Source organism: Sarcophilus harrisii, chromosome 2 (genome assembly GCF_902635505.1).
Source record: "Sarcophilus harrisii chromosome 2, mSarHar1.11, whole genome shotgun sequence".
NCBI lineage: Eukaryota > Metazoa > Chordata > Mammalia > Dasyuromorphia > Dasyuridae > Sarcophilus > Sarcophilus harrisii.
The window spans coordinates 617,354,178-617,378,370 of record NC_045427.1 but is presented as its reverse complement, the minus strand read 5'-3'; the positions used below and the strand labels follow the sequence as shown (position 1 = coordinate 617,378,370).

The 24,193-nt window shown below is 42.3% G+C and overlaps 1 protein-coding gene across 3 annotated transcripts in view; it reads right to left on the bottom strand.

Moving 5' to 3' along the window:
* Window positions 1–578: 578 nt before the first annotated feature.
* The window catches only part of EDC3 (enhancer of mRNA decapping 3), a 57,118-nt gene continuing 33,503 nt past the window's right edge, over window positions 579–24,193 (bottom strand). The window contains exons 5-8 of one of the 3 annotated variants that reach the window (XM_031956598.1): window positions 8,060–8,213; window positions 5,462–5,679; window positions 3,614–3,885; window positions 579–749 (exon numbers count right to left, since the gene is read on the bottom strand). In XM_031956598.1, the coding sequence (XP_031812458.1) occupies window positions 666–749; window positions 3,614–3,885; window positions 5,462–5,679; window positions 8,060–8,213 (728 nt within the window). In that variant the 3' untranslated portion in view covers window positions 579–665. Of the gene's footprint in view, window positions 3,886–5,035; window positions 5,330–5,461; window positions 5,680–8,059; window positions 8,214–24,193 lie in introns of those variants that run through there. The other 2 variants (XM_031956599.1, XM_031956600.1) reach the window with 2 other exon arrangements.

Genomic DNA, 24,193 nt, shown 5'->3' with positions numbered 1-24,193 from the left:
CATCTCGGAGTCAGGAAGGCATATCTGGGGTGCACATTTCTTCCTAATGGGAAGCCCCCTGTTTGCTTGGGGATACGTATCCTTGGCTGCCCTATATGGCCCTGCTTTGGCCCCAAGGGGCAGAATTAAGAAATGGGTACAAATTTCAGCTTGAAATTAGGAAAAACTCCCTAATGATGAGAGCTGCCATTGTGGCAGGCAACGGACCATATGGGGAGGGAATCCTCCACGCAGGAGTTAGACGAGGAAGGGGGTGGGGCCAGTACTGAGAGCTCCGTCAGATGGCTCTGCAGCAGGTAAAGGCTGTTCATGTCACACACGCGGAGTTTGACTGGAGGCTCCTGAGAATGGATCAGGCCTTGAAGAAATATCTAAGTATTCCCCAGAGTTTGCTTAACCACTTGTCTCGCGGCCCACTGAGTGCAGCAGGGTTTGCTTTCTCATTCCCATCCGTGTCCAGCAGACCCGGGAAATGTCTGGTTGAGGTCAGAGGAGGCTCTGGTCGGCGGTCGGGGCTTCTGTGAAGCTCCTCTGGGGCCTGGCCCACAGCAGTACACCACACACAGCAGCCCCCAGGCTCAGTCAATTCCGCTTTATTTGAGTGCTGGTTTTCCGTCATCCCCTGCCCCATCTCAACAGCTGCACTAGTGATAGTCTCGACAGTTTTACAAGGTCTCCTCTCCCAGGAGCTCCATAGTGCGGGGCCAACGACACAGCCAGGGCCAGGTGGCACAAGCGAGGGCCTTCAGCTGCCAGGGGAGAGGAAGAAAGGCCTCTGAAGAACGACTATTTGTTTTTAATAGTCAAATTCTCTTGGGGCAAAAGGAGAAATCAAGGGCCACTTGCCTTTGAACAAATTATGACAGGTGACAACCTAAGCAGGACTGAGGAGGAACAGGAAAGGATTATATTCCTCAAGCTGCCAAGGATGAAGTAAAAAATGCTAAAAAAACAAGGCTGTCCCCCCACTCCCATCCCCACCCCCAAGAAGCCATGCTGGTCCTGTGGATTGCCACCTCAGCTTTCTGACTGAGCACCAAGAGGGGGCCAGACCCCCCACTTTTCCTCAGGAGGAAGAGCAGGCAGTCAGGAGATGCTCCCCCATCCTTCTCAGACTCAACGCTTCCTTGCCTGGGTTCCTTCCCAACCCTTCCTTTATCTCACTATCTGTTCTAGATGCTTCAAAGGGCTGCCCATCCTCAGACTTCGACACCATCCTAGAAAAATGCCAAAGAAACCCAGACTTTCACTTCTCACGCACAGAACAGTTAAAAGCACTTCCTGGGAGGGACTGTCGTGTCCTAAGGGGTCTGCATCAGTCCTGAAGCTTCCGTGCAGGCCCCCTTCTCCACACGGGATGGGGACAGGCCATGTGGAAGCTAGGTTTGCTATGCCATAAAGTAGGAGCTTAGGACAGGGGAAGGAACTCTGGAACCCTGAGCAGGAAGGGAAGGGAGAGACCAGGCTGACGGTGCACAGTCCTGTCTCCATTAGTGCCGTTTGCCAGGGAGAGAGTCTCTCCCTGTCAGAGTATCGCTATCTCTTGGGTCTTCCAGGAAAGAGATAAGCATTTCTCCATAATCTATACTAAGGCCTCTACTCTGCCCACAGTATGGACCAGGGACTGGAAAAACCAAAACCAAAACCAAGAGCCAGAGGGGCACAGCCTACCCTGAAGACCGAAAAGTGGAGTTTAGACCAAAACGACAACCGAATGTCTGGCTCTGTGACGTCTCACTCTCCTCCAAAGGCACCAAGGATCAAGCTCTTTGGGACTTTCCCCCCAGCTGCTGGGATGGGACACAAGGGGCTGGAAGAGCTCACAGGCTGCCATTAGAGGAGATTAAGACGGAGCTGGTGCCTCAAGTCTCCCTCAGAAGTGCGCACCAAAGGTGGGAGAGGCCCTTGCTAGAATATCCATGGAATCCTTGGTAAGCCCTGCCAGGCAAGAAGCCCCTGCAGACTTCCTCTAGTGGACTTCCTTTGGCACCTCTGAGACAACCGGCAGGCCCGAAAGGGCCAAGGACACCGAGGGCATCCTCTCACACCAAGTGTCGCAGTCTACCAGACAGACAGGCCACTTGGCAAAGGTGAAAGTTGGGGCAGCTCCAGGCTGGCCCCGGAAGCTCCCCCCAACTGGTTGGGGGTCCCCGTCTTCTCCCAAATAAAACAGCTGCTGGCTTTGCCCCAGGGGAGGACTCAAGAGAGGCACATGCTGAAGGGTGGGCAACTGGGAAATGGAGGGTGGAGAAACCCCCAAAACTGGGATCAGGAATGGGGCTTTCACCAAAAGCCTCGACTGTCCTCAGGCCCCTCTGAACATACCTTCCTATATTGAAGTCAAGATGGGGACCTCGTCAGAGGCTCAGCCCCGTGTTTCTCACTGGGCAAGTCCCAATACTGAGCAAGAACTGGGCCCCTTCTCTGCCTGTGTACTAAGGTCCTTTGGGGGATTGGGGGAAGGGGGTGAAGGCCTCATCCACCCACCACCACAGCACTGCAGCCACAGGGCAGGGGGAGAAGGGACCCCAGCGACACGGCAGCGGAGGACTGGCTCGCTTCAGTCTTTTGTCCCGGGCGAACGATGATGGCACTGTCGAAGGAACCCATGGGCACTTGGGGGCGAGAGGGGCTACTGCTGGCAGGGCGGGCACTGCGGCTCTACAGTGGAACGTCCCAAAGCTACTTGGGCTGAGAATCAAAGGGTCAAACCAAATAGGAAACATGGGCCTGACAGGGACACACAACAGCCCCTTCCCCAAAACAGGTGGCTTGGGAAGGGGAAAATGAAAGCTGGGGCTGATCCCTTGAGGAAAGACAGTCTGCTGGGTGCCCAGGTCAGATCAAGAGAAAATGAAAACGTTATAGCAAAAGAACAAGCCCGAACCCCAGAGGCGGGTGCCGGCTGCTACTCGGGCAGACAGACAGACAGGAGCTGGCCGGGCTCCTCCTGCACGCCCGCTTTCTGCATGGGCCACGTGGCTCAGGATGAGGGAGGCAGAAAGAAAAATCAACTCTGGTCACCATCATGAGCATCCAAGCAACAGGAAACGAGACCGGCCCCCAACAAGGACAACTGGGTCCCAGCGTATCTGACATGATTAAGGGAAGGACCGCTTATTTAAAAAGAATAAAGGGCTGGGGTGAGAAGGGGAGCAAAGGGAGAATCTGAGGAGAAAGAAGAAAGCCAAGAAAGGAAAAGGGAACCCCCTGCTCCCCTTGGGGCTGTGGCTGTAAACCTCAAACCCAGTCCGACAGCTGCCTGTGTCTGTAAACAAAAACCCTCCACCAAGAGGCGAGCCAGCTAGCCAGAGGGGGTGGCCAGGCCCCCCAAACTGCCCCTGCCCCTGCCCCCCTCGGCCCTAGGGACAGCCTGACAGAAGGGGTTCTCCCCTTCAAAGGGCAGTTACTTTTCAGTTTTAAATACTTTGTTTCTCACAGAAGAAACAAACCTCAAAGGAAACAAAAGAAACAAAACACAACAGACACTGTCCGTGGAGCTTCACATCCTTAAGGCGTTCTCTTAAGTCACGTGTCAGCCTCGGGGCCTCTACGTGGAGTGCAGCGGGATGACAAATTTGCAGCCAAAGGGCGAGCGGTAGTTGATGCCCACCTCCTGGAACACCTGCTGAGGGATGCCAATGTCGCACAGGTAAACGCGTCCCGCACGCTCACCGAGGGGCAGGGGCAGGCCCAGGGCCAGGGACCACTTGGCATCGATGCCCAGCTCAGCCTCGCCCATGGGCGGGTCGATGCTGAGGACGGGCGCCCGGTTCTGGTTGGCCCAGTCCACTGCCGCTTTGTACCAGGGCTGGTCGCGGAGGAAGGCGTTCTCGTGACAATCCAGGCAATTGATCACCAGGTCCACGGGGCTGGTGGGGAGATCTGCAAGTGAAAATGAACGAGTCTCATTTTGGCTGCAAAGACCACCCTGAGCGGGCCCTTGCCACCCCCTGCCCTCAGGCTTTCTTGTGCCAGCCTCCGTGTGTGCCCTCCCCAGCCAGAGGCTTCCCGGCTTGCCATCCCTACTTCCATCGTGGAGAGCTGCATTCACCCAGAAAGAGCAAAAGCCCAAGGTCTGCCTCTGGAAGGTAACCTTTGGGGAGCACCTCCTCCCCTCTTCCCCCCCCCCCCGCAAAAAAGGCGTCTGCTGAGAGCAGCTGTGAGCCCCTGAGTCGGTCAGCACTGGGTCTTGGTCTGTAGGAGAGGGGGGGAGATCTGAGCTCTGAACTCTTGTAGAGTGACAGGATTGATGACAATGTGATACGGGCAAGCATTAACTAAATGGGCTAGACCCTAAGTCTTTATTTTTCCTCAACAGTATTTTATTTTTCCAAACACATGTAAAGATAGTTTTCAGCATTCATTTCTGTAAGACTTTGTGCTCCAAATAATTTCTCCCTCCCTCTTACCTCCCCTTTCCCTGAGACGGCAAGCAAGATGATAGAGATTATACATGTACAACCTTTTAAAACATATTTCCATATTTTAGATTTTAAGTCTTACAACCCAAAAGCACTCCCCCCCTCACTAAAGTACTTTCTTCTGCTGTAAAAGCTCTGTGTGAAGTATCGACAAAACAATAACACAAGCCCAAGTCTCCTGACTGCAAGCTCCCTGTTATCGCCTCCTGGGAGGGGGTGTCTGTTCTCAGTTGCACTGCTCCAGGCAATGGGGCTCACAGAGATACCTTCCGAATGCCCTCAGCTTCCCAGATGTTAGGGATGTGCTGGCCTTGGGAGGAAGGCCAGCCTCCTTTGAGGCACCCCTCATCCCTCTGGATAGGGGCAAGCATTCTCTTGTTAGAACACGAGTCTGCCTTTCCACGCGGGCTGAACTTTGTACATCTCTGGATATCCACGGTTGCTGAAATACCTGAGGTTGTTGATGACAGTTCCTAAGTCGGCTCCTGATTTGCTGGCAGAGGCTTCCCCCTTGGAGCCTTAGTTTCCTCCAGGAGCTGGAGGTGCCCTCACCAGTAACATGCTATAGCTGTATATGTATGTGGGAGGGAGGGGGGAGCGAGGGGGAAAAGAGTACATCTATATAGAAGTGGCCATCCTACCTATGATGCTTGCTTTCTAGAACCACTGTTCCTACTTCCTGCCACTAGATGGCAGAAATCGACTGCAGAAGTCAGCTCCGAGGAGGAGACCATTCTCATGGAGATACCTTCCAAATGCCCTCAGCTTCCCAGATGTCAGGGATGTGCTGGCCTTGGGAGGAAGGCCAGCCTCCTTTGAGGCACCCCTCATCTCTCTGGATAGCGGCAAGCATTCTCTTGTTAGAACACGAGTCTGCTCATTCTCCCGGCTGGGAATGTCCCTTGCTAGGTCACACAGGGAGAAAGAAGCAGGGCTGGGACCACGAACCATCAATCTACAGCAGAGTGACGTGGTAAGGGGTGGGGAGGGGAATGGGAACCTCACCCACCTCCGTGCTGCCCCACCATCTCACTCACCTTTGAGACTGGACACCTGCTGGCCCTGTGTCTTGTTAAAAAGGGACAGTTCATTGGTGATAGACTCTAACATCTTGACAAAGTTAGGCAGGAAGAGGATGACATGGACATCGTGGTTGGCAAGGTGTCGCCCACAACTTATACCCTGAGCCCCCTTCACATGGGGACCACAAAGTAGGGCTACTGTGGGCCTTTGGTGGACATTCTTGGGATTCAACCTGCAAAGGAGGGAGAGTAACATATAAGCTCCTACTTCTTCAGACCAAGCCACTGGGCATGAGTCAAGCATCCTGAGAAAGAACCATCTCCCACCCCCTTCTCCTTAGACTGCTCCTCCACATAGCGGCAGCTAGCCACATTTATGCTACCAAACACACCTAGACCAAAAGACTACATTCCCATTCACCCCCACCTCGATGCTGTGCCATCCAGACTAATACCTCATATGACCCAAGAACCCTCCATGATTATCTAATTGGTTACAGTAGCAAATCCTTGCTTCCCATTCCCGGTCCCCACTTATTTCTCGGCCTCCCCCCTCCTTGGCATACAACAGGACTCCAGCGAGGTCGCCTCCTCATTATCCCTGCCCATGACCCACTGATCCTGACCCCGTTCTTGCCAAGCCTCTACCTAAGACCTGCCCTTTCGGCAAGGCCCAGTTCAAGCCTGCCTTCTTCAGGCTCTTTCCAGCCATCGTAATTGCTCTTTGCAGTCAATGTCATTCCATTTAGCATTTGTTTCACGTGTATTTTCTCACTTCAATAAAAAAGCATAACCTTGAGAGGGAGGAGGAGGCAACCTAGACATTTCTATAATTTATTTGAAAACTGAGAAGCGCCTAAGGCTGGGGTTATTCAACAAATGCCTCTTTGGGCCTTTGGATCACAAAACATTCATGTTGTCATGGGATCCCAGACTTAAGAGCTGCAAGGAACCTCAAGAGACAATGCAATCAATGAAAGCCAAGGAGAGGAAGAGCCTGTCTGAGACCACCAAATGTCAAAGCTGAGACTCCAGACATGTTTTCTAGCCTCCACATCCAATGCTTTCCCCAAGACCCACCACTAGAAGAGTTTCCTAATCCAAACTAGACTAAAGCTACCTCCTCAGCAGGCTGAGGGCAGTGGTTCTTGGGAGATGCAGGAATGAGGACAACAAAGACAGAGACCATAGCAGACACCAGCTGGAGAGATGGTGAGGATGAACAAAAGTTAGGAAGTGGGGGAAAGCAGCTTAGGGAGGGACAAACAAGAAGGGGGCACCAGACATGGGGGTAAATAGTGGGGGCCCCTCAGGAATAATGTGTTAGACTCTCCCCAGGAGATGCTCTAGGTAAAGAGTTCTACGTGGGTTCTAAGAAGATACTTAACCTCAAAACCTCTCCCAGGATGCTCTCTTTGTGGGACTGGGGGAGGAATTCGTGGTTAGCAGGAGGACAGAGGTTTCTCGGATGGCCCTAACTTCCTTTTTCAGGAGCTTACTGACCCCAGAACATCACCAAAGGTTCAGGGGTGAACTCTGTTCCCCAGATGGCCTGACAGACCTGAAACAGTGATTGTACCATATCAGGGTTGGCACAATTAGGCAGAGGAATTACTGGGCATGGCCATACCCATTCTATGAGAAAGGGTTGTGAGACCTCAGTTCTCTGAGCCTTAATCTGAGGCCCTTTTAAGTGCTCTTCTAACTCTTGTGTCCTACACAATCACACTCAAAAGAGACCTCGAGTCACCCAGCCGTCATTCTTTACTTCTTCAGGACACTGATGCTTCTTTTGATTAAATCAAGTCTCACTAGATCCCTGATAACGGTGGGAAGATCTGGAAACACTAGGGGACACGAGTAAAGGAGACCTCCTGGGTCATCAGGAAGGAAGGCTTCCAAGCCCATCTAGAGCCTGCCTTTTGTTTCTCAGTGAAAGAAGGTCCCTGGGTGAGGCCTTTCCAAGTGGCTCAGCAGGTGCCTCTTGGACTCTGAGGGAGTGGAACCATTTTTATGTTAAGTCTCTGAGCTTATGGATTTTTTCTGAGGAAGTGGGCATCCTTCTTCTCCCTCAAAGTCAGTGATGTCCTTCATGAATTCTCAGAAACGGTGTGTTGCTTATGACAGGACAAGGAAAAGAAAGCAGTTTATGGCCACTTGATATTATCTTTCACTTAGAACAGGGAGGACGGAGGTAGCCAAGTCTGGTGGGCATGATTTTAGGGAATCCTGAGTGACTAACTTGGGACAAGATCACAAACAGAACTTCACTATGTTTTAAAGAGTGACCTTGGAGCTGCAGATTTCAGTCATGATAGCACAGGTTGAAGGAATGACAACTGGGTTATGGAGAGGCGAGATGAGAGCAGACAGGAGAAAGGGCCTTGGCAATACTATAAAGGAAATGTAACTCTAATCATGGAACACAAGGAGGAAACAAACTAATTCTCCAGCTGCAAAGTATGGTAACTATTTATTCTAGTCATTCAACAGGCTGTTACTAAGCAGGAGTGTCTCTCCTGTGTAAGGCACTAACATTAAAGATGCTGATCTGCTTCCAAACCTCAAGGCCCAGCCTTACCTTAGTCCCCAAGTTCACACCCAGGGACTCACCTGTTAGGTCCTCCCAGCAGGGTGAGGGCCATTTGGCTGGCACAAACTCCAGTCATCTCCAGCCTCCGTTCCAGTGTGAGACCATGCTTCTCGGCTACTGATAATAGCTTCTTGTGCAGCTCATAGGAGACACTCGGGACAACCAGCCCAGAGTCTGTGACTCAGAAAGGAAGTGAAGGAGAAAGAAATGAATAAGGGCAAAGGGTCCAAAATAGGCCTTGAATATTCAGGTACAATCTTCTCCTCTTCTGAACTTTGGAATAAGTTATGTTTTCATATTTTCTGAAAGCTCAAGAAACTAAAATAGAATTGACTTTCATCTTTGGCTGCTAAAGTGAATATAATTGAAAATGATAACTTAGAGGTCCAAAATACATACCCCCTCCTCCGATTAAGATGTCTTAGAAAGTGGAGATATAGTTATAATTATACACAGAGAGATAGCTTCTGAAAAATTATACCAAAGTGTTATGTAAATAAACATGTGTGAAAGACTCTCTTTTTAACATTTACTCCAACTTACCATGGATATTTTTTCACTTTCATCATTTGTGCTCATTTTGCTCATTTCTATAGCACTTCAATAACAAGTATGAACACACAAGTTTTAGACAAGCCTGATTTAGAAAAGAAGTTCAGTCTACTTGTACCAAAAGAGGATGATGAGGAATAACAATACATATTTGCACAGTGACTGGTGGTTTACAAGATTTTTTTCTCATGGTAACTTTGTGTTGGTAAAAGTACAACCAACCTCATATTATAGATGATAAGTGGAGACACAAGGACTCCAAGCCAAATACTTTCCCACAATGCACAAACCAAAGATTAAAAACAAGCCATGAGGAAATCAAGATGTCGATGAATGTGGAGGTCCACTTCATACTCAAATTCATTGCTGAGGTTGTCAACTTCTCACAACTAACAACTTCCAGGGTTACAGTCTGACAGTCAGAAGTAGAGAGACTTTTCCACTGAGAAATTAAGGTAAGTCTACTTTATCAGTGTTATTTTTCTAAATACTGGTCCTTCTCCGTTTTTGAGGCCTCCTTTTCCAGAAACCTTATCTTAAACCGTTAAAAGGGAGCAGCTAGGTGGTATAGTGGACAGAGAACCACACCTGAAGTCAGGAAGATCTGAGTCCAAATCTGGCCTCAGACACTTAACACATCCTAGCTGTGTGACCCTGGGCAAGTCACTTAACCCCAATTGCCATACTTAAATATCTTCCATTCCTTTGCCACTTAATGGCAATGCTAGATCATTTGTTCATCTTTCTCTCATTCTTCCATGTCCTACTCCATGGATTTTTTTTCCCTAAATAAGAAACTAAGCTAGAAGAAACATTTTCAAGTACTTTTTCAAATTTGCTTTTTCTAAGGTAGTGCAGATTAGAATTAGAATTTAATGTTGCTATTAAATATATAATTTTCTCTAGTAAAAATGGAAACGTGCAAAAAACTAGTCGGATGGTATTCCTGTAATAGGAAAGCAAAACATTAATTTCAATCTTTTTATTCAACAAGTATTATGTACTTACAGTGAGAAGTACACTATTCTGGGAAGATAAAAAGGAAAATAATACCATGATACCCACTACCTTCCAGGAGAGAAGGGTGGGGGACAGTGCTTACTCCATACACACAAATACATAAGAGTAAAATATAATAAATCTGTAAGACTTTAAAATGATGAATGATGAGGTTGAAAAAAATTTCCAGCCATGGGAATTAGGAAAGACTTCATGAAGGAGAATTGGCCATTAAAGGATGAGTATATAAACGTCTGGACATGGTCAAGACAGTAATTATTTGATTTTACTATACATATTTGCTATAAAGATTTTCTTTCTTTCAGAGACAGGAGGAGGCTGTGGGAGACAATGTGAAGAGGAAAAAAAATTAATTTAGAAAAATTACTTTTAAAAAGTTCTCAAGTAAAAAAAAAAAAAAAAAAAAAAAAAAGTTCTCAAGTCTTATCTTCTCTAAGTCTTTGCTAGTCTGTTCCACCTCCACTCCTAGTATCTTCCATCTCAGATTATGTCTCATTTACACTACTATCTTGTGTGTACTTAGATATCTGCATTTTGTATTCCTTACTTGAACGAGTTTCTTGAGAACAAGGATGACATTTTGCCTTTCTATTTATTCCCAGAATTTGATACATAGTAAGCACTTAAATATTATCTTATATGATCCTCATAATAATTCTGAGAGGCAGGTACTATTATTATTTGTTTTACAGATGAGGAAACTGAGATCCAAAGAAGTTAAATGACTTGCCCACAATTACACAACTAGGATGTGCTAAGGCAAAATTTGAACTTGTCTTCCTGATTTTAGGGGCAGAATTGGAAAGCAAGAAGTCTAAAGGAAGATTGGGAATGAGAGGTGAACAAATGAATACCTTAAATAAAGCCATGGAACTGAAACAATGTGGGGGAACACTGAAGGGAAAGTAAATCATCACTTTCTAGATGGCGATAATACAGAATAAAAGGGAAGAATAATGAGAGAGATGGTAGGAAATTTAATATTCCTTTACCTCCTTTTATTTTGAAACATCAAAAAATAGCCATCAAAAAAATTGAAGACCCAGACTTTCTTAGGTACCAAAGGTAAGAATGATAACATTAAAAGTATATGGTCTGAATTCTAGATGTGTCATACACTAGTTTCCAATTACTAGAACTGGATCCTGAGCAATTAAGAGAAGAAAGAAACTAGCAGATGTATGTCAGGTTCTGTAAGTAACTTTAACTGCTTAGTCATCTGAAGTCCTTTATATCCCACTAGAGGCCAATACCACTTTAAAAATATTAGAGCATGCCTGGTGGCAGCAGAGTAACAGTCAAAAAAAATCAATATAGACTAATAAAAGCAAGAGGGATTTCACTGGATGTAGGATCACATTGGTATGCCATTCATTTGCAAATGAAACTAGGAGAACAACAAACATGAAATAGACCAGATCAACAGGAATTTTTATGGAGATCTATTTTCATCAACGGTGACAAGGGAACCTCCATATTTAGACATCACTTATTTATCAGTTGCATTAGCCCTTATGATAAAGTTGGCAAAAGCAGCTGGACATAAAAAGATACAGAGAAATCTAAACTCAAAGCAACATGATTTACAAAAGTAAATTGTTTTGGATGTTGTGTATGAATACTTAATTGTTTTTCTGATTCAATTTATCTCTCAGCATTTTTTTCTAGAAATCTTCTCATGCTTCTCTGAATTCCACTTATCTACTTCATGTTCCAGGCAATCAACATTCATCTTGTTTCCAATTATTTGCTACTGTGTTCATTAATAGAACTTTGTTTCTGTCTTTAATCTCCTTAAGAGAAAAATACATGCCTAACAGAAGCACTGGTTTCTTTTCTTGCATATTTACAAATTGTTTACTAAGTAGTAGACTAACCAAAAGTGTATTAATGTAAGATGTAAGACTTCTCAGGAATCAATTTTCAAGCAATCTCAAAGAGAAGAAGATTCAAAGAACTTGGGGGGGGGGGGGAATCACAGGTGGTACTATTACCCTGCAAAAACAGATTGAGAAGACATCAACAACAATCAAACAAATCATCTGTCTACTCTCATCTGGATAAAATTCTCTTAAAGATAGTCTATGAATATATGACACATTCTTGATGAAAACACAATTTTCTACAGTGTATCACATCTTCAACGAAAGATGTAAACAGGAAAACCGTCCACCACCTCTATATCTTGTTTGCTGATTACAAAGAAGCAACTGAGGCTATAAAACAAAATGCAAGGCTCTGTTAGAATAAGCCACTCCCTAGCATACATTATCATACATTATTTCATAACAAACCTATGGAGAAAAACCTTGTTTAGTGGCTCAATCTTGACATCCAGCAATGATCCTCAGAATCTTCAACAATATAACAAAGATGCCCTGCCCCAAGTTCATATAGAAGGAGTCTCTATTAGATAGAGGTGGTACAGGTGTTCTTATTTGTAGCAGGCATTTTGCTGACTATATTGGGTGTGGGAACAGCAGGACATTCCAATGAAATTGGAAATTCAAAAGAAATCCACAAAAGAAACAAGTGGATGAGAACACATATTATGCAAATTATGTAAATGAGTTGAACAGACAACCTATCGGGAATCCGTCAATAAAGATATATTTTTGGGCCCACAACTGAATAGGAAGTCTTATCATATTAGGAAAACTATGCATAACTTTCTGTAATTTTAAATAGCTGAATTTTTAACACCAATATTATCCCTATGATATAATATGACTGCAACATAGAACACCATGACTGCAGAAGTGTTACAATGTAGGTGATGCAAAAAGCAATGGAAGCATGGCTACCATGTTCTCTGAGGCATCTAAGAAAACTAAATGCATCTTCTCACCAGGAGCAAGGTGTGTGTGCAAAAGGGCACAAAGGAAGCCGTTGCCAAGGACAACTGTGATTATGTGAGACTGAAAAGCTTCTGCACCAACAAAATTAAAATAGCTAAAATTGGAAGTGAAACAATTAACTAGCAGAATTCTTTGCAGTAAGTTTGTCTGATAAAGATTTGATTCTCATTCTCTCTCTCTCTCTCTCTCTCTTTCACACACACACACACTCTCTCTCTCTCTCTCTCTCTCTCTCTCTCTCTCTCTCTCTCTCTCTCTCTCTCATAAATACATTTATAAAAATGACAGCCATTCCCTAAAAGGTAAATGAGTAGAGGAAATAAATAGGTTGTCCTCAAAGGAAGAAATTCGATATCAATAGGCATATAAAAATGCTCCAAATAATAATTAGAGAAACACAAATTAAAATAACTCTGAGGTTTTACTTCATACTTATCGGACTGGCAAAGATAATAAAAAAGGAAAATGAGAATTGTTAAAAAAAAGCTGTGGGAAGAAAGGCAAATTGGTACATTGTTGGTGGAGCTATAATTGGTCCAGTCATTCTGGAAGGCAAGCTAAAATGACATCCCAAAAGTTAGTAAATTATCATATCACCTTGACCTAGTGATATCATTACTAGACAATACTCCAAAGAGATCAAAGAAAAGGGAATATCTCTACATATATATAGCCATTCTTTTTTTTTTTTTTGGGTAGTGCTGAAGAACTGAAAACAAAGGGGGATACCCATCAATTAGAAAATAGCTGAACAAATTATGGTATGTAACAGGCTATGTGAGAAATGACAAAAGGAGTGGACTTCAAAGAAAGTTAAAAAAGTTTTGTATTAACTCCTGTAGAATGAAATGAGCAGAACCAGGAGAACAATTTATATGGTAAAAACAAAAATGTAAGAAAAAACAACTTTGAAATAACAATAATGAAAATTGATACAGCACTTTGAGGTTAGCAAAGCAATTTAGAACAATACTGGGAAGTGGGTATCATTATTATTCCCATTTTACAAATGAGGAATTTGAGGCAGAAAGAGGTTAAGTGACTTACCCAAGTCACTCAGCTAGTAAAACCCGAAGCAGAATTCAAACTCAGTTCCTTCTTGACTCCAAGTTCAGCACTCTATTGACTGCAGTCAGTTGCTGCCCTCAATCTTCAAGGACAGCTACTGAATTCCTCACTTCAGAGGGCTAGTAATGAAGCTACCTCCTGACAGAAAAGTGATGGATTTGAGAGGCAGAACAAGACATACATTTTTTAGGCATAGCTAAGGCATGGTTTTAGGCATAGCTAAAGCAAGGTTTATTTGTATTTACAAGGACTGTTTTACTTTTAGTCAGTGGATGAGAATATTTGGGGAGAAAAGGAAACGTAGTCATAATGTTACCCAAAAAAAGGAAGGGGTGGGTGAAAAAAATTTTTTAAGTCATAAAATATATTTGTTGTTGTTGAGGCAATTGGGGTTAAGTAACATGAAACATCTTTTTAAAAAAAAATTACTGAAGGGGGCAGCATGAATTTAAGTATTAAGAAATATGTGGAATTCAGAGAAGCATGGTAAGATTAAATGCAGGGGGTGAGAAGATGGAGGGGATAATTTGGAACAGAAGGTTTTGCAAGAGTCAATGCTGAAAAATTACCCATGCATGTGTTTTGTAAATAAAAAACTTTAATAAAAAAAAAAAGGAGGTGATCTAGTCATATGATAGTACAAGTGAGAAAGAACACATGGACAATTTGAATAGAACACAGTTCTTAAATTTTTTCCACTCAGAACTCCTTTTTACCCAAGAAATTTTTATGTGACTTCAAGTATATCAATATGTAAAATAGGTATACAAATCAAATATTTACTGGTAATAAATCATAATTTTGTGACTACCAGATTCAGTTACATGATCCCATGGAAGTGGTGACAATGTAAGAAGCTTTGTAATAGAGCAATGTTATAGACTGAGTATTAGATGAAACAAAGAATGTCTTCAATCTATTAAGTAGCTCCTCCATGGAAGATTGACACAAAAACCTACACATAAAATACAGGACAAATGGGAGGTAAAAGTATGACCCCTTTTCCACTGCCTTCACACATACATTTATGAAAAACACAGCCATTCCCGAATAGGAAATAAATAGGTTGTCCTCAAAGGAAAACATTCAAAATATCAATAGGCATATAAAAATGCTCCAAATAATAATTAGAGAGACACAAATTTAAACAATTCTGAGGTTTTACCTCATACTTATCAGACTGGTTCCTCCATGGAACATTCAAACAAAGACCTGCACACAAAACACAGAAGATGTAGGACTAAACAGGAGGTGAAAGTATGACCCTTTTCCATTGCATTCCTCCTTATCTATTGGTATTCTAACAAAGAGTGGAACACACAGTATATGGTCCATAAATATCTGGGAACTGATTCACAAAGGGGACTCTTTTTGGAGGTATTCCTGCTCAGAGTGAACTTTAGCATACAATTCCTAGCTCCTCAATATTTACTGGACAACCACAGTGCGCAAAGTGATAGGGAAAATCTTCAGTTTCAACTGACAATGGGATAGAAAAAGACAACTCTGAAAAGACCTAGATTATAATTTTCACCTTTAATTTCCAGGAGAGCCAAATATTCTAGCCTCTCTACTGAAGCTACTATTAATGGTGCAGCAGGTGTAGCCCAACCTTGCATGTTAACAGCTGATTAAAATCATCTTTTTATAGCAGGCCCTATACGTGCACACATGTAACACATTATCAGGACTAATTAGTAACTGTTGAATGGTGTGTGAAAAAGCTGAATGAATGCTTCCAGTCACAAGGCGACCTCTAAACCTGCCAGACGAGTCACGCACCTGCTGGTCTCTTCCTGGGAAGTCACGCAAGGTTCAGCTTTCACTCAGTTCCATTCATTTTTTCCCTCTTTTAGTGGGAAGTGGGTGGGTTCAAGATCTCTGACTGGGGCAGTCTAGATTTCCACAGCTCTGGAATTTGCACCATCCCCCTGAGACTCCCTGCTTCTTCTGCTGGCCAAAACTTAAGTGCTCTTTTTACTCCCAAAGATCTCAAAGAACAAGAATTCAAGGCTGATCCAAAGACCTGCTATTAGGTGTACTTGGTGTGTCACAGCTCCTTCCGCTGACCCAGGGAAGAAGATGGCACTGCCCATTGTGGAATCCTACAGATCCAAGTTGCACACTTGTCACTAACTCATTCTTCTGTATTTGTTTAAAAGACTCCTAATTTCGACAAACTCAGGGAGGGGGTGATAACACACAGGGCATGTTCACATAGCCTAGAGAAAGATAAGGCAAACACCCCCCCACCCCCCAGTCTCATAGCATGCAAACTCCAGGCCCATACTGACCTAACCCTAAGTGTTCTACGCCAGGAATGTACAAGCACCCAAAATGCTTCTCTTTCCAATCCCACACGCAAGGCCCAACCAGTCAGACGGGCTTATCCCAATCAGGCCAAGGGAGTAAGATCTACTCTAACAGTGCCAGCAATCAAGGGCCTAGGAGGTACAACTTACCAACAATAATGCCACCAAAACAAAAAAGAGCTTAAGACTAACCAAGCCTAATTTATGGTGGTGCTGGAATTCCAGTGGATCTTCATTTTATTGTCTGGAAATCAGAGTAGATCCCATGGCTTTTGTTAATATCAACACATATTTTGCAGCTGCCTGAGAAACAAAGGCAACAATTACAATAATTTCAGACTTGCCCAGCATTTTTGGAGATCTGATTAACCCGCAGATATCACAAACATTTCCTAAAAGCTCTTCAACACGAATAGTTCTATCTGTGCAGGTCATTCCCATAATGTGAATCAAGGACCTTACTGATTCATGACAAACCACCACCTTTGCCACTAGACATGCCCAAACATCATTTCCTGCCACGTACAATTCTTCATGAAACTTTTCTCACACCTTTTCCTCCATCCCAGAAGGAGCCTGCACCGTCTCACACCCTTCTATTTTACATCCTCGCTCTTCAGCTGCTTCTCTTGCTCCTATGGAACACAAGTTACTACAATGTCCTCTCCATCCCACCTAGTATCATTCATCAAGCTGCCCATCACAAAGTGCCTGCTCAGACTCCACAACCACCAAGTCAGCTCAGCCCACTCTCCCCATAGTACAATAACAGAAGGCGGGTCAGTCCTAAGTTGCATTTGAGGATATTTAACTCCAAAAAAACACAAAAGGACATGGCTGGAATGCCGAGGGTCCTGTAGACAACATATCAAGGCCCTTGAGTTTTTTCTATTCTGCAATGAGGTTAAGAGACAGCGTACCAACAACCAACCTAGCTGAAGCTGTAGCTCCCTGACGGGCAGATAAGAGGCAGCATGTGCCAGGCCAGTCTAACCACCAACTTGATCATTATCTCCCCTGAGATCTGAAGGAGAACAGCCTAGGAACCTGAGCCCAAGACTGGGAATAGCATTTCTTCCAGCCAGCTCCCTTAGCCATCATGCTGGGAGGCAACCTTATGAACATGTAACCTGGCAATAGCCACAGCTCCTGAAGAGCCAGAAAGGAAAGTTCTTGCCACCAAATTCCTCTGCATTGTCAAATAGGTTCAACATTAGGGAATGATATGATCTTATCATGGAATTAACATTTGCTTTGCTACTACACCATAAGAGTCATTGGCCCTCATCTGATGCAGCTGAAAAGCTTCCAGATGTGTTGTCTCCTTCATTAGAATGGCAGCAGGAACGGTCTTATTTTGCTATGTGTGTCCCCCACTGCTTAGCACATAGTAACCAATTAATAAATTTTTTTTTCATTCATTCATTCATTCATTCAACAATGGAATTAACAAAGATGAAGTTCGAAAGTATAGCTATGACATTCTTCTTTCTGTAATTATATTAACTAAACTAAACCTCTACCAAATTCAGAGAGTTCTACTTAAACAGGTAGTGTGCTACAGATAGGATTGAGGTACATTATGGAGGCTTGACTGTGAAACAGAAAAGTCTCAAAATGGTAGAAAGGATGGACTGGAAAGAAAATTATCAAGGAAGAGAAAGCAGCTAATACAATACTGAAATGCTGAAATTACCCAGAAGTAAAGTAATCAGGGTCAGACTGGGGTAATAGGAATCCATGATGAATTCTGAAGGAAGAAACAGAAAAGGATTTGGTAAGCCAATTACATAAGATAAATGAAAAGTATTAAAGGTTTTAAGACTGTAAGCCGGAGGCACAGTAGCAGTATCATGACCAAGAAGTATATCCTAAGCATAGTTACTACTAATTGGAACCATTGAGAAAAAAGAGTAGTTGAGAAGGAGAAGTATTTAGGGCTGTTAAGGAAAACTAAGATGACAATGAGGCTCAATTGAGTTTAGTGATGAACAACAATTAAATCAAATTCCTTTTCTATTCTCTCTGGCTTGTTCCTGAACTTCTGTGCTGCCTAGTTACATCACCACTCATCTTGACCTATGTCCTGTCACTGGACTCTGATGACTAGAAGACAGAGTGAGCTGGTGACTTTGTCCAGCTCTGCCTCAACTTAAATCCAATTCACTTGCTAGGCAAGATCTCACCCTCCTAATATCATTGGTCCTCTTTGAGAAAGAAGGACAAACATAAAACTGAAGAGGGTCACAGATTCCTGAAGCAGTTATCATCAGCAGAAAACGTTCTTCCCCTTTATTAAGGAACACTCATAGAATGCAAGACACCAGACATCTTACATTTTAGGGCTGAATTACTGAATGGAAAATATATCAATAATTTTGTCAACAACATCACAAAGACTCTTTTAGTTAAAAATTATGGGGAGAGTGTAGAAAGAATGCAATTACTTAAACTAGACTCTAAACCAAGATACTTGCTTTAATAACTCTCCTTTTATCCAAAAAATACAATGAAATTTAATGATGTAGTCAGGACTTTCAGCTTTCTGTCTTTTAAAAATATTTCTTTCTGCAAGGTAATCAGGGCTTAGTGACTTGCCTAGGGTCACACAGAAAGTAAGTGTCAAATGTCTGATACCGGATTTGAAATCAGGTCCTCCTGACTCCAGGAGTGGTACTCTATCCACTGTACCACCTACCTGTCCCTTTTTTGGGTTATGAAAATGATGTATTCATTCCACTAAACATAGTTAACTATATGTCCTTAGAAATAAATTCTTTGACATATAAGTATACAAAAAAATTCATCATAAAATATGATTAAAAATAAAATTGCTTTGCTTTCTATTTAATAAGTGAATAAAATTTGTGTGTGTGTGTGTGGGGGGGGAAATTGCTGAATGTGTAAAAAGTCCTGACATGAATTTCAAATGCACATTTTATTATATAATCAAGGTATTTAAAAGCTCCAGGAATTCACCATTATTTTATTCTGTACATGCAGCCCACTCACTTGCATTTTTCAAATATGGAATAGAGATTTTAAAAAACAATTTTAGTGACAGTAGCAGTCAAGTTGATACAGGAAGTTCTAAGTACTAGGAAGCAAGGACAGGCACTATGTGAAGAAGAAGAATCCAAAGCTCAGTTTTATAGGAAGAAGGGTCAAACTCCAAACTACAAAGCCAGAGACTGTACTAAAGCATGGGGAGACTCTGTTTTTTTCTTTTTATTCTAAAGAGCCCTCTCCAGCATCAGGGCCACCTTGCAATGTGGCCCAATTTTACCTACAGGGAAAAGAAGGCCAGGGAGGTCAAGGTGAGGAGGTCAAACTTGAATAAAGACAGGAAACAGCAATTAGACAAGCCAGAGCAACCCCACTTTTTCATGCCCTCTTCCCCCAACCCCCATCTACTAAACATTTCAGAAGCTTCCTTGGTCCCTGACTTTATAATCCTTTACCTTTCTGTCCCTTAGCCTGGGAATGATTATTCAAGTAGTTAAAGTAAGCAATAGGGAGCAAGAAAAAAAAAAAAAAAAGAAGAAGAAGCACTGATAGAATTCATAAGTACAAAATTAAAGGGCTTAGTTCAATCTGTCATCTACTTTTCCTGGTTTGTTGATTTTTATATTCTCTAAATAGGATAAGCATTCATTCACCAATAAGCGGTGCTTTATCTTCTAGAATTCAGTCAAGATAATCCGTGTTCTAGAAGAGCGCCTCTGTTTCCATATTTTCATCTGTTGAGGCTCTAGAAGTAACAGAATCTGAAGGAAATTTTGTTAATGAAGTTGAAGAAGAATCTTCAGATGGTATTTGTTAGTCAGGAGCAAGATTTCTCCAACATGAGCAAGTGACTGAGCGTTTCTTCTAAATACTCTGAGAGCTGTTGTGGCTATCTCAGCTTCAAAATCCATATCTACCAACTTGATTGTCCTTCTTTCTTACCTTCATTCTGTTCTTTGTATTTAAAAATACTCTTTAAATGAGCCCTCTTCCCTTTTTATTTTGCTATCCTCTCCTGCCCATGTCCCCACTATTTTAAAGAAAGCAAAACAAACTCTAACATTGGCTGTGTCCAAAAATGTGTGTCTTGCTGTGCATCATGACTTCTCTGTTAAGAGATGATGGTCAGTTTACACTGTCCTCAGGCATCTTTGGTTGGTCACTGAATTGATAGTTCTTCCTCAAGTATTTCAAAGTTGGTTTTCTTTACAACTTTAACAGTTATTTATTTTTCTAGTATTTGATACTGCTGCACTCCCTTCAACCTCTCTCCCTCACAAGACTGTATCCAGAAGACTACTCTTCTGCTGGTCAGATGTACAAGATGATCTCCCAATGAAGTTGTCCATAAAGGCAAACTTTCAGAATTGGCAGCATTAAAATTTGCAAGACTCTTCATGCAAGAGAAGGGTGTGGATTAACACAGGTGTTCTGGCTAAACCCCAACTCCTGAACATTTTGTTCATCTGATCCTCCTGACTTCCAAGTCTCAAACAATTGAGTTTATCTTCTCCCAAATTATGTAATTGATAAAGAATAACAGACAATCTATTTCTTCCAGAAGCAATACTTTAGCCATGCCTGTGGGAGGAGAATCAATTCAAAAGAAAAAGTGACATACTTTCTGAAATGGTACCTTAAAAGATATCAGAATAAAAAGTGATTGTCCTGAGGTTTAAAAAAATAATCTGGATCCTGAAAAATCCCATTGTATTAGCTAATCGTTTTTCTGAATGAGAAGAATCTAATTGAGAAGCATCTAATAAGTTCTTACCGAATAAAACCTTGCTGACAAAAAAGTAAAATTCTTCAACAGTCATTTTCAAGCTAAAAGGTTTTATTTCTTCCAAAAATGGCCCTGTGCATATATATGTAGATATGAAAAGAAAAAAGAAGGTTTTAAAGGCACTACTTTAATTCAGAGAATTCTCTGAATACCTGTTCTAGAAATAAAGTACCTACTGGTCTTAAATATAACTAAAGAGTTGCTTGGGAGAATTTACTCTAGATCCTGCCAGAAGACTAGAGTAGGAAGGTAAGAATAGGGAAAGAAAAATTGCTGACTCCCTCCCATCTTGGCACAAAGAGGAAAGAGCTGTCAAAAGTCAGAGTAAAGGGACACAATGATTCTGTAAACTTGGCCACCTACACTATTAAAAGACAAGTATCCTATATTATACAGTGGAGAACAAAAGGAGGAAGATAAACAGAAGCCTGCCAAAAGGAGTGAAGAATAATTACATACTCATGAAACAATTCACATGAAAAGCCTGGTTAGGAAATTCAAGTAACTTTCAAGTACCTCAAGATCAACAGCTTTAGCCTTCTTTTCACTTTGGAACAGCTCCAAACGTAAAGCTTTTCCAGCTTTACCCCCACTGAAAGTACTAATATTTGCTCCAATCTTCTAAGGTACCCCTCATAGCTATTTTGCTACTACAACATTGTTACTTCCTTGAAACAAATTCCTCATTTCTTTATTTCTTTATTTTTTTATTTTTTTTATTTTTTATTCTCATTTCTTTATAAAGACATCCAGGGCCAAGTCTAAATTACCACCAATTACCAAAAAGCTCCTCAGACATCTGATGTTTCAGTTCTTAATGAAATAAGAGAATTTAGAATCAGGACTTCAGGGAAAGATTACAGAATCCCCACTTCTTCCCAACTTCCATTTTGGCTAAGAAAACTGAAGCTAAGAAGTGTTTCTTCCCTAGTCTATCCAGAACTGGTTGGAAATGACATCACTATGTTAGAGTCAAGTAACAGTGTATCCAACTATGGCTGATCAGATCAATATGAGCTGGGGGATGCTCTGTCATAAGTCAGACAGAAACAGACCCTATGATATGAATATTTGGGGGAGGAGCTTCTTTAACTTTTCACATCTCAAGTTTCTTTTGGGCTAAATCAATTCAGTTTTGCTCAATAGAGCACAGCACCTTCCTGATGAGGACATGCCGTGCTGAGAGGGGGGGGGGGGGGGGGGGGGGGGGGGGGGGGGGGGGGGGGGGGGGGGGGGGGTCCTGTATCAGTGTCTCTCATCAATTCTACAATTCTTGAGACCTTGAGGATGTCCTTGTATCGCTTTTTTTTTTTGACCACCTTGTGAGAGCTTCACCTGTTTGTATTCTCCATGAAATAATCTTTTTGGCTAGCATACATTTGGCATTTGAACAATGGAATTGTGCTCTCTATAGTAGAGTTGGAATACTTGGCAATTTAGTTAGAAAAAGGATCAGTGGAAATGGCCAAAGGGTATGAACAGATAATTTTTGGGTGAAGAAATTGAAACTATTTCTAGTCATACAAAAAGGTGCTCCAAATCATTATTGATCAGAGAAATGCAAATTAAGACAACTCTGAGATACCACTATACACCTGTCAGATTGGCTAAAATGACAAGAATAGATAATGACAAATGTTGGAGGAGATGTGGAAAACTGGGACACTGATACATTGCTGGTGGAATTGTGAACCAATCCAGCCATTCTGGAGAGCAATTTGGAAATATGCTCAAAAAGTTATCAAACTGTGCATACTCTTGATCCAGCAGTGTTTCTACTGGGCTTATATCCCAAAGAAATCTTAAAGAAGGGAAATGTGCAAGAATGTTTGTGGCAGGTCTCTTTGTAGTGGCCAGAAACTGGAAACTGAGTAGATGTCCATCAATTGGAGAATGGCTGAATAAGTTATAAATGTTATGGAATATTATTGTTTGGTAAGAATCAACCAGCAGGATGATTTCAGAGAGGCCTGGAGAGACTTATACGAACTGATGCTGAGTGAAGCAGAACCAGGAGATCATTGTACACGGCAATAAGAAGATTATATGATGATCAATTCTGATGGACGTGGCTCTCCTCAACAATGAGATGATTCAGGACAATTCCAATTGTTCAGTAATGAAGAGAATTGGCTACACCCAGAGACAGAACTATAGGAAATGAGTGTGGACCACAACATATGCATTTCCACTCTTTCTGTCATTGTTTGCTTGCGTTTTTCATTTCCTTCTCAGGTTTTTTTTTACCTTCTTTCCAGTTCTGATTTTTCTTGAGCAGCAAGATATATGTATACATATATTGTATTTAACACATACTTTAACACATTTAACATGTATTGTACTACCTGCCATCTAGGGAAGGGGGTGGGGAGGAAGGAGGGGAAAAGTTGGAACAGAAGGTTTTGCAAGGGTTAATGTTAAAAAAAATTACCCATGCATATAATTTTTAAATAAAAAGTTATTAAAAAAAAAAAAGGATCAGAGGGCAGCTAGGTGGCACAGTGGATAGAGTACCAGCCCTGAAGTCAGGAGGACCTGAGTTCAAATCTGGCCTCAGACACTTGATACTTCCTAATTGTATGACCCTGGACAAGTCACTTAACCCTAATTGTCTCAGTAAAAACAAACAAACAAAAAAGAACTTTACCCAAAACTACAGCAGCTAATTCAATGGTGAGATCCAGAACCTGAGGTCAAACTCCATTCTACCATGAAGTATTCACTGGTTTTGAGGTAAGTTACAACTTGGTTTTCTCAACCATAAACTGGGGAAGTTCAACTAGATGAATTGATATACTCAATTAAGTTATAAGGACATGGAGTTAGGTGAGAGGGGAGGAATCACAGGTAAAGGTGGAAAAGTCAGGCACTAGAAGGAAAAAGTAGCTACTCTCCAGCTTCTTAAACTATGGGTTGTAACCTCCATATGGGGTCACAAACTGAATGGGGGTTGTGAAAATATGATTTATTATCAGTAACTGTTTGATTTGCATGCTTATTTTCCATACTTGGGTGAAAAAGGGTCTTGAGTGGAAAAAGTTTAAGAAGCCCTACCCTACTCTATAGCAAGCCACATCTCCCTTCTGTTCCCAATGTCTTCAATTTCCCTCACAGCAAAAATGCACAGGATACAAAGAACGAAAAATTCAAAGGATATGAACAAATAAAACTTAGAATTGTAAATTATTAGTAATCATTACAAATCACAGATAATGCTGAAGTTTCATCTAACACTCACCAAACTGGCAAAGATAACAAAAAAAAAAATGCTGGAGGTACTACAGAAAGAAGAACACATTAATACACTTGTGGAAGAGCTGTGAATTGTGCTAACCATTTGGATTATATAAAGTACTTAAAAGTACCCATGCCCTTTCACTCAAATATTCCATTGGAATATTTGGTTAAAACCCACTCCAAGGAGGTCAGTGATAGAAAAGTTCCTTTATTCACTAAAAGATTGACAGCATCACTTCTTACAGTAGCAAAGAACAAAGTAGATGCCCATCATCTAGGGAATGGTTAGTCAAGGTGTGTCACATAAATGTAATC